Source organism: Camellia sinensis, chromosome 11 (assembly GCF_055761805.1).
Source record: "Camellia sinensis isolate YWXY chromosome 11, ASM5576180v1, whole genome shotgun sequence".
NCBI classification, from domain to species: Eukaryota; Viridiplantae; Streptophyta; class Magnoliopsida; order Ericales; family Theaceae; genus Camellia; species Camellia sinensis.
The window spans coordinates 155500941-155509812 of record NC_138971.1 but is presented as its reverse complement, the minus strand read 5'-3'; the positions used below and the strand labels follow the sequence as shown (position 1 = coordinate 155509812).

General features: G+C 35.0%; 1 protein-coding gene and 1 long non-coding RNA gene across 2 annotated transcripts; both read right to left on the bottom strand.

Moving 5' to 3' along the window:
* Window positions 1-247: 247 nt before the first annotated feature.
* LOC114318438 (uncharacterized) lies at window positions 248-1463 on the bottom strand. The gene is made up of 3 exons (XR_014345118.1): window positions 1382-1463; window positions 475-527; window positions 248-360 (listed from the first exon to the last, which is right to left on the bottom strand). It is a non-coding gene; the product is annotated as an uncharacterized LOC114318438 (long non-coding RNA).
* Window positions 1464-2959: 1496 nt separating this feature from the next.
* Window positions 2960-6291, bottom strand: LOC114295170 (uncharacterized). Its single transcript, XM_082895578.1, has 5 exons — window positions 4352-6291; window positions 3967-4276; window positions 3801-3923; window positions 3358-3697; window positions 2960-3207 (listed from the first exon to the last, which is right to left on the bottom strand). The coding sequence occupies exons 1-5, from the start codon at window positions 6289-6291 to the stop codon at window positions 2960-2962; spliced, it is 2961 nt and encodes a 986-aa protein (XP_082751704.1).
* Between the last annotated feature and the right edge of the window lie 2581 nt (window positions 6292-8872).

Sequence of the window (8872 nt, the reverse complement as noted above, 5' to 3'; positions counted from 1 at the left end):
GTGGCTCTCCTAATAGAGGATGAAGGTCTCATGCCAAGTCCCTTCACATAGCCAGACCTTGGCTTTAGGACTTTGATTGATAACTCTTCTGCAGTCAAAGGGGTTGATCCCGGCTGTGAGAGGTGATTAGCCTGTGTATGTATCATATTTTCCTATCAAATATAAAAAAAATTAAATAATTATTAGAAAATTAAATAAGATTTTAACAAATAGTATTCTAAAATTTTGTTAATAAAAATTGCAATATATACTCACATAATTACACTGAGCTTGAGATGAGATCCACTCATGTGTTTTCTCATTATAGTGAGTTTCCTTGTACAACTCTGCTAGATCAGGTAGCATCTTCTTTTCTCGTGCCTAATTTGATAGACCAATATTCAATAAATAAAGCTAAGAATCTAATATAATTCTGAAAGTGTAAGGATACGTACCAGTTTTTCTACGCTAACAGGGATTGACCTAGAACCACACCTATGTTTTGTATACATCCTTTCTCTGTTCGCGATGTTGGCCTTTGATTGTTCCTATAAAGAAGAATGACCAATATAACAATGAAATGTATCATTAGTAAGACAAATATGTTGGCTTTTGATTGTTCCTGTAAGGAATAATGAACCAATATAACAATGAAATGTATCGCTAGTAAAACAAATTTAATGGTTGATAATAAAGAAATTGCATTGTTCCTCTCTATCATTTTTCTATATATCATTTCAACTTAAAAGATATTTCAATTATTCACTAGTTTCATTCAATTCTGTGAAAAATAGATTAGAGGACTTGTTGAGATTTCATCATAAGATGGTTTTTCTGGGTGAAAAAAGAAAAACAAGTAATTTACACCGTTCACAAATAGGGGGCATATAAGCATGGGCAAGATAGATTGTGAAAAAATCCATTTACATTTCACAAGATATGGAACAATTACTGATACCAAACTCATAACCCTTTCTTTCTTCCGCAACTCTATCAAATCTAAAGTTCTGTCTCAATACCCTATATTAGTTACTTAGCTAGTTGCTTACCATTATCATGAAACTTCGGACCAAACCCAAGAACAAACAGAAAATTAATACAATCATAGAAACTGAAATCTTAGTTCTTTATTCTATGATGTGAAAGATGCACTTTAAGGAACCATAAATTAATCTACTATTATGCGAGCCTTCCAATCCATGTTTAATAGTTTCTCTTTCTCATTTTTCCACTTATTTGATTTTTATTATGTTCCACTTAGATGCCTAGAAGATAAAGGGAAAAGAATACATATGGAATTTCACAGCAAATTGATTGTGTTCTTTCTAGTTGTTTTAGAATCTCTCCCTATTCTAATCAAATTCTTTCTTCGCTAATATAATAAAAAAGATGAAAATGTTACCAGAAATTCTTTAGTGTTCCACTTTTTATCAATAAGATCTATCCACTTGGTAGGATCGACATTCTTCGGTGGGTGGTTTCTTACATACTCCTCCCCTTTAGCCTCCTTCAGCTCCATGAATTGTTTGTGCAGTCTATAGATATGGTTACTCAATCTCCGACCAAATTTTGTGTTCATTGCCTTCTCTATATCGACAAGGTCTCCTTGTGAATCAAATTGATCCTGCAAAAAATAGATAAGTCATAGATAATTCTTATAAAAAATAAAATAATTACAATAAATAATTAAGATTTCTAACCTATTATAAAAATGAGTAAAATCTCCTATAAGTAGACAACGAATTTACATTCAAGCGTTGAAACATCACCTCCTTAACGGAGGCATCAACATACTTCCACCTACGAACACTTGGATCTGGTAAACGAGTTCGCACTTCTACACCAATCTTTGAGGCTAGTTTTGAGGCATAGTCCCCTCTCGGTGCACGAAATTTTGGAGGGATAGGCACGCTAAGCTTTCCATCTCTATCAACAAGGCCTTAAACCTCTTTGCCTCGAGTCGGGCCACGAGCACGCTTAGCAGCTGATATTGTGAAGCCATAATATTGAAATAGTATGTGAACAAATTTAATTAAGATCTCAAATCAATGTAAATAAAGAGTGTGTCTTACCAATAGTATTACCAGCAGTCACCTCAAGTTGAGGCTCCACATTGAGAGGTGGTGACGGATTGCTAGTCACCTCAGGACGTAAAGAGGTATCCCCCTCTTCTAATGCGTGGGTCAATGCCTTATGATGAGATTGTGAACGGGCTCTCGATGGTATCTCTAACAGCTGAATAACATAATAAAATATGAATATATGTACAAAGATATACATGTCTATGTGTGTATGAATTGAAAGTAACAAGAAAGAATATATTTCACAATGCATAAATGTATAGTAACTCATGCTCAAACGAATCATAGGATTCAGTGTCACTGCCATCTTCAGCCTCTGACGGTCGATAATCATCGTCATTTTCCTCAATTGGTATTTGTTTTTCCTTCCTCAATTTCTTATGTTGAACCGTAGCCTTCAAACAAGTTGTTATATTCTTCACTCCTAGAGCATTCATTCTCTCACGGTTTTTATTAATATTCTTCATTCTTTGTTTCTCATAGTTCGTTACCTTCTTAGTTGCGGTACTTGGTTTGGTCAATTGCTTTTTTGTAGCGTCCATTTTGCCCAACTATAAAGCATAATTGAACATTTTTTTGGTGGATACGCATAATTGAACATTAGATATAAAGAAAACATAATTATATATTTCTATACATAAAGCATAAAGCAACAACAATCTCAACAAGTGGATATGTCATATAGGCTCTAAATCATTGAAATATGGCTAGAGTGATATGGATGATTTTTGTTTTTACCATTTACTTATCATAGAACAAATTAATTACAAAGCCATCAGACACACAGTATGACCAATCAATGATAAACCTACATAACAGTGGATGAACCCCACAACTGAAATTCAACTACATTAATTAAGAACAATGTTCATATAGAAAGTGCAAAATAACTACAAATCCTAGTCTACATCAAGATCTATATCGTAATCCATATCAGGTTCGTCACACTCTTCTTTTTGTTTGTCAGCTCTATTCTTTATCATTGTTTCATCAGATGACCTAACCCTTGTAATAACTTTTGCTTCAACACCATCTCTATAACATTGAACATTAGGGCCGATGTCAATTGGAACAACATCGGTAATATTTTCTTGTTGGAACACATCGTTTTCTTCTGGTTCATGTAATGATTCTCCATCACCTACCTCTGGTACATCAAAGACACCCCTATGTTGCACTCGTTGAACGACTTGCCAAGGTTGTCCCCATTTGGTATCATTTAGGTAAAAGACTTGCTTAGCCTGGCTAGGCAAGATGAAAGGGTCGTGTTGATACCATCAACTTGTGACATCAATACTTGTGTAATAATCATCGGTTCGCAATGTTCTACTTCGACCTGTGTTTCCTGTGTTGTACCATTCACACTGGAACAATACAACTTTGTTATGACACATGTACTCCAATTCCCAAACATTGCACAAGTGACCATAAAATTCATGCGTCACTCCCTCATGATCCCCTTCCGTAAGCACACCACTATTTTGACTCTTACGGCGATTGTCTACTTCTCTTGTACGAAACCGTATACCATTGATTATGCAACCTGAGTACTCTTTTACAAGCAAATTTGGGCCATTTGCTAACGACCATAAATCATTGGTTGCTTCTGGTGACTTTTCTTCTCTCAATATATTTATCTACATTCACATATAACGTACATTAAGATAGTAAAAAAAAATTAATAAATGATCAAATCTTATACAAATTTTTAATCATGTCTTAAAATTGAAAATACCTTACCCGCTCTTTGAACCACTTGGGAAACTCTTGTTGTTGTATACGGGTTATGTCTTGGTCAGATGGAGTCCGTAATAGATTTTTGTGTATCTTACTCAAAAGAATGTGATTATTATGCACTGCTAACTACATTAACAAAGCTAAGAATACACATATTTAAATGAAAAACATACTCTAGATACTTCTCTATCTCGGCGCTATTGTTCAACAAGAACCAATGAGCCATATCACGATATTCTTGTGACATATCAGCATCCCTTGTGATTAGGCAAATAGGACGGGCAGTTTCTGTGAATACAGTTAACCCTTTGAGACGTTCGCCACGATCTTGATTTCGTTCAGGTCGATTATGCATTGTTTCGATCCCATCAACATACATTGAACAAAAAGTAATGCACTCTTTGACAATGTAAGCCTCTGCGATTGAACCTTCTGGTCGAGCTCGGTTTGTAACAAACTTTTTTAATGCTCCGAGAAACCTTGAAAAGAGAATTAGTTAAGAGCAAGGTTACACATGCAACATATAATTACGAACCTTTCAATTTAACAATTACCTTTCAATCCGGTACATCCATCGATATTGCACTGGTCCTCCAAGAATAGCCTCACGCGGCAAGTGAACGGCCAAGTGAACCATCACATCAAAGAAGGCTGGAGGAAAGATCTTTTCAAGCTTGCATAATATGTGTACTATACGTTCCTCTAATTTCTCAAGTTCATTACGGCGCAGTGTCCTTAAGCACAAATCCTGGAAAAAGCTACCTAACTCAAATAGTGTTTTACTAATCTCTTTGTCTACGTAACCACGCATCCCAATTGGAAGAATCCGTTGTATGAGTACATGGCAGTCATGACTTTTCAAGCCTATTAATTTACCATTTCTCACATTCATTGATCTTGATATGTTTGCAGCATAGCCATCCAGATACTTCACTGATTTCAAGAATTCAAAGAAACCCTCCCTCTCTTCAGGGGTCAATGAAAAGATTGCCCTAGGTTTGACATAAGTTCCATCAGGACGACGTGTTAACCACAACTCTTTCCTTATACCCATATCTTCCAAGTCCATCCGTGCTTTGTCGGTGTCTTTGTTCTTTCCATCAATGCCTAACATAGTTCCAAAGGTATTTTCACTAAAATTCTTCTCGACGTGCATAACATCAATGTTGTGTTGAAGCTTCCGTTTCTTCCAGTATGGTAACTCATACAAGATGCTTACCTTTGTCCAATTTGGTGCCTGACGGCGTCTTTTCTTATTTCTTGGATGCTTCCCATATGTGACACCTATCACTCTGTCCAATTGCTCTAATATCTTTTCCACTGGTAACTTTAAAGATCTCTTTTGCTTCTGCTTCTCATGCTTACCATTGTAAGCCTTACTCTTTCGCCTTTCGGGGTGATTTTGAGGCAAGTAGCATGGATGGTTAGTGTATGCAGTCTTACCTTTCAAGGATTGAAAATATGGTTCATCATTGCAAGTGTGGCAAGAATAATGACCCTTTGTTCTCCACCCAGATATGTCACCAAATACGGGCCAATCGTGTATAGTCCACATCAAAGCTGCACGCATCTGGAAAGACTCACCAGTTACGGCATCGTAAGATAATGCATCATTTTCCCACAACTCATTCAACTCATCCACCAGAGGTCTCATGTAGACATCAATATCAATCCCTAGTTGTGATTCTCCAGGAATAAGTAGTGACATCATAAGAAAGGGATCTTTCATAACTAACCAAGGTGGCAAGTTATAAGGAATGAGTACTACACGCCATAAACTATACGAGTTGTTCATGTTCCCGAAAGGATTGAACCCATCAACAGCCAACCCTAGCCTCACATTTCGAGGCTCTAGGGCAAACTGAGGATGTTGCACATCAAATTCCTTCAATTCATCACTATCGGCGGGATGTCTCAATACTCCGTCATCTATATGTTTCTCCTTGTGCCATCTCATGTCCTCAGCAATCTTTCTTGACGTGTACAATCTTTTCAACATTGGTGTTAATGGGACGTACCGCAACACCTTATGGGGAATCTTCTTACCCCTGCCACGATTGATCTTGTATCTGGATGCCTTACATTTTGGACATTTATCTAACCTTGCATTTTCCTTCCAAAAGAGTACACAATCATTTATACAAGCATCAATTAACTCATTTGACAAGCCCAAATCACGAAGTATTTTCTTAGCTTCATAAAATGACTTTGGAACCAAATTATCTTTTGGTAAAAGTTTTGTTAAAAACTCCAATAGTGTGTTAACCGACTTATTGCTCCAGTGGTTTGTTACCTTCATATTAAGCAGCTCGATGACAAACTTCAACAGAGTGTAGTTTGTGCAACCTAAGTACACCTCACGTTTGGCATCATTCAATAGTTTATCAAACGTTTGTACTTCCTTATTCTGGGGTGCATCGTTGGGTTCTCCTCTTATTCGATCTTCCACTAAGGCATCAATACCACCTAAAACCTCATCTTCATCAATTGTCATTTCATGATGAGCCTCATTTGATACACGTGGTTCCCCGTGCTCATGCCAAATAGTGTACGTTTGCATAATCCCATATTGAAGCAAATGAATTTGCACATTTCGAAGATTTTGGGAATAATAGTTCACACAGTTCAAACATGGGCACGGAATTTTACCTTCCTAGTCAACAACTGCCATTGCAAATTTGATAAATGATGTCACCCCATCAATAAATGGCTGACTCATCCTTCCATCAGGTGTCTTACCCAATGCAATCCAACTCTTGTCCATGTCTGATCACAAATGAAAGATCAAGTTTTTTTTAATTTGTTTATGTCATAAAACGCATCATGTGTACTATTAACCTATTCCATTTAGGAATGCACAATGTGTATCATACAAAGAAAATCATATGACGTTGTCTATCTCTAATCTTTCCTTAGTTCTCTAAGTATATAACATAGATTGAGATGGAACATATTTAAGTAGTAAAGTGGCAAAGTACAATGTAGACTAATTTATTTTCAAATTGTTTGAATTTGGCCAAAATAGAACAGATTATGAACCAGACATCCTAACAGATTATGTACCAGACCACTAAGAGCAGCTACTGCTGTCCAAATACCTTGATCAAAGTATATCAAATTAGCTTTCACTTGACTCATGACTAGTTCTCTCTAAATCTACAAAATACCTTGATAAAAATTTGCCACAAATTCAGAGAGTTTCATTTCCCATTACTGATCAACTTATGTTTATAATTATCTATATATGTGAACTAGTAGTAACCCGTGCTATGCATGGATTATGTTAACAAGATCAATGTCTTATCTTGAATATTTTTGGAAATATGTTTCTGTTATTATTTATTTATTTAATTTTTTTGGGTGGTGAAATAGCTATCATAAATTTTGGATTTGTTTTCATTTTTTATTTGAAATGATAAGTGGGTGAAGTTTAGGATATTTATGTTAGGCTTTTTCTACTATCTATGTATAGGGTTCGTTGCTGTAAATTGATGATGGATTTCAATGAATAATTTTTCTTGGGTTTAGCAATGATGGAATTCTTCTGTTGGTTTGAACTTGGATTTGTTCTATTTATTTGTTTAATTGGATTTGTGCTATAAAATTATTTTTAGCTTTCTGCTTTGGCAATATATATATAGGTACCAAATGTTTGAAAAAATTCCTGAACCAGTATGACATCATGTTCTTATAAGATTGATCTAGGTTGTATGATTTATGTGCTAAATATTTGTCCTGTGTGTACTAATAAAAGGGGCACATGTATCTTCTCATTTTATACCATAAATAGAGGACTTCGAAATTTACATTAGATCTCTGCTTGTTTCCTGTGAAAATCTTTCAAAACAATCCCAACCCAAAATTCCTGCACCTTTCAAACTTCCACGAATCAAACCCCTACTTTTTTCCAATGCTTTAATGCTAAATTTTGGGTTTTTCTTTGGTTTTGTTGTTATTTTTACCAAAATCAATGGCTTCTTTTAAGCAAGTACCCAAATTATTTTTCTTCTTTATCAAACCGAGCCATAATTTCTACAGGCTTCTAAACTACAATAACCTTCACATAATTGCATGGTTAGTCAAGAATGAAACAACCTTCAAATTTGGAGTAGATACAGGGATTCTTGAGCAGCATGTGATTTTAATCAGTATGAGTAGATGGGAGTATTATGGGAAAGGATAGAGTAGAAAAAAAAAATGGTTCCTGACAAGTTTACAAGATTAGTACATTAAAAGGAATAAAAGAAAATTTGCTCATTTAGGAAACCAGTTATTTTTGAAGAAATAAAAAGAATCTTAGTTGATTGGATTGTTTATAGAGGTAATATTGATTATGGTGTGTAACTGTGGCTTCAGATTTCTCTAATAACGATATAATTGGAAAAGAAGATAATCAGGCACAATATTATTTGTTCTTCCTTTCATTACTTCTATTTTCTTATTTTTATTGCCTTCGTTTTAAAGAGAAGGTGAACTTAGAGTTACTAATTCTTTCCTCTATCCATCCATTAAGTTTTTAGGAGAGATCTTTGTACACACTACTTAACTTATCATGTAACAGCATCACACTTGATATGTTCTTTAGTAACTCTAAGTTCAAACCAAGCCATGGAATTATTTATCTTCACTTTGACTTGTACACTAACAACCACATGTTCTCTACCTTTTGTCGTCTTCCATGGTAATTTTCTAATTTTTCTCTATATTTTTTCATCATTTTTTATTATGTAGTCATTAGCTAGCTACTTTGTCCTTTGTTAGTGCTCTGCTCTCACTATGCTCAATTTGGTTCAATTAATTTACTGTTTGATGTTTAAGTGCTTTTACCAAGTTGGTTTGTGGAATGTAACAGTTTGGTTGTTTTGGATTGTGGCTTTATGAAATTTTCTATACCCTTATTTGCTGTGCTAAAAGCTTAAATTTTTAGGACTATTAGCATTAATACAAACATGGAAATTGCTTTCAAGTCACTACTTAATTCATGACCTGTTTGGTAATGTTGTGTGTTTAAGGTTGGTTGGTTGTTCTCAAATTTTGTCTTCCTTAAGTTAGTGATTTTTGTTATTTTTGTCATT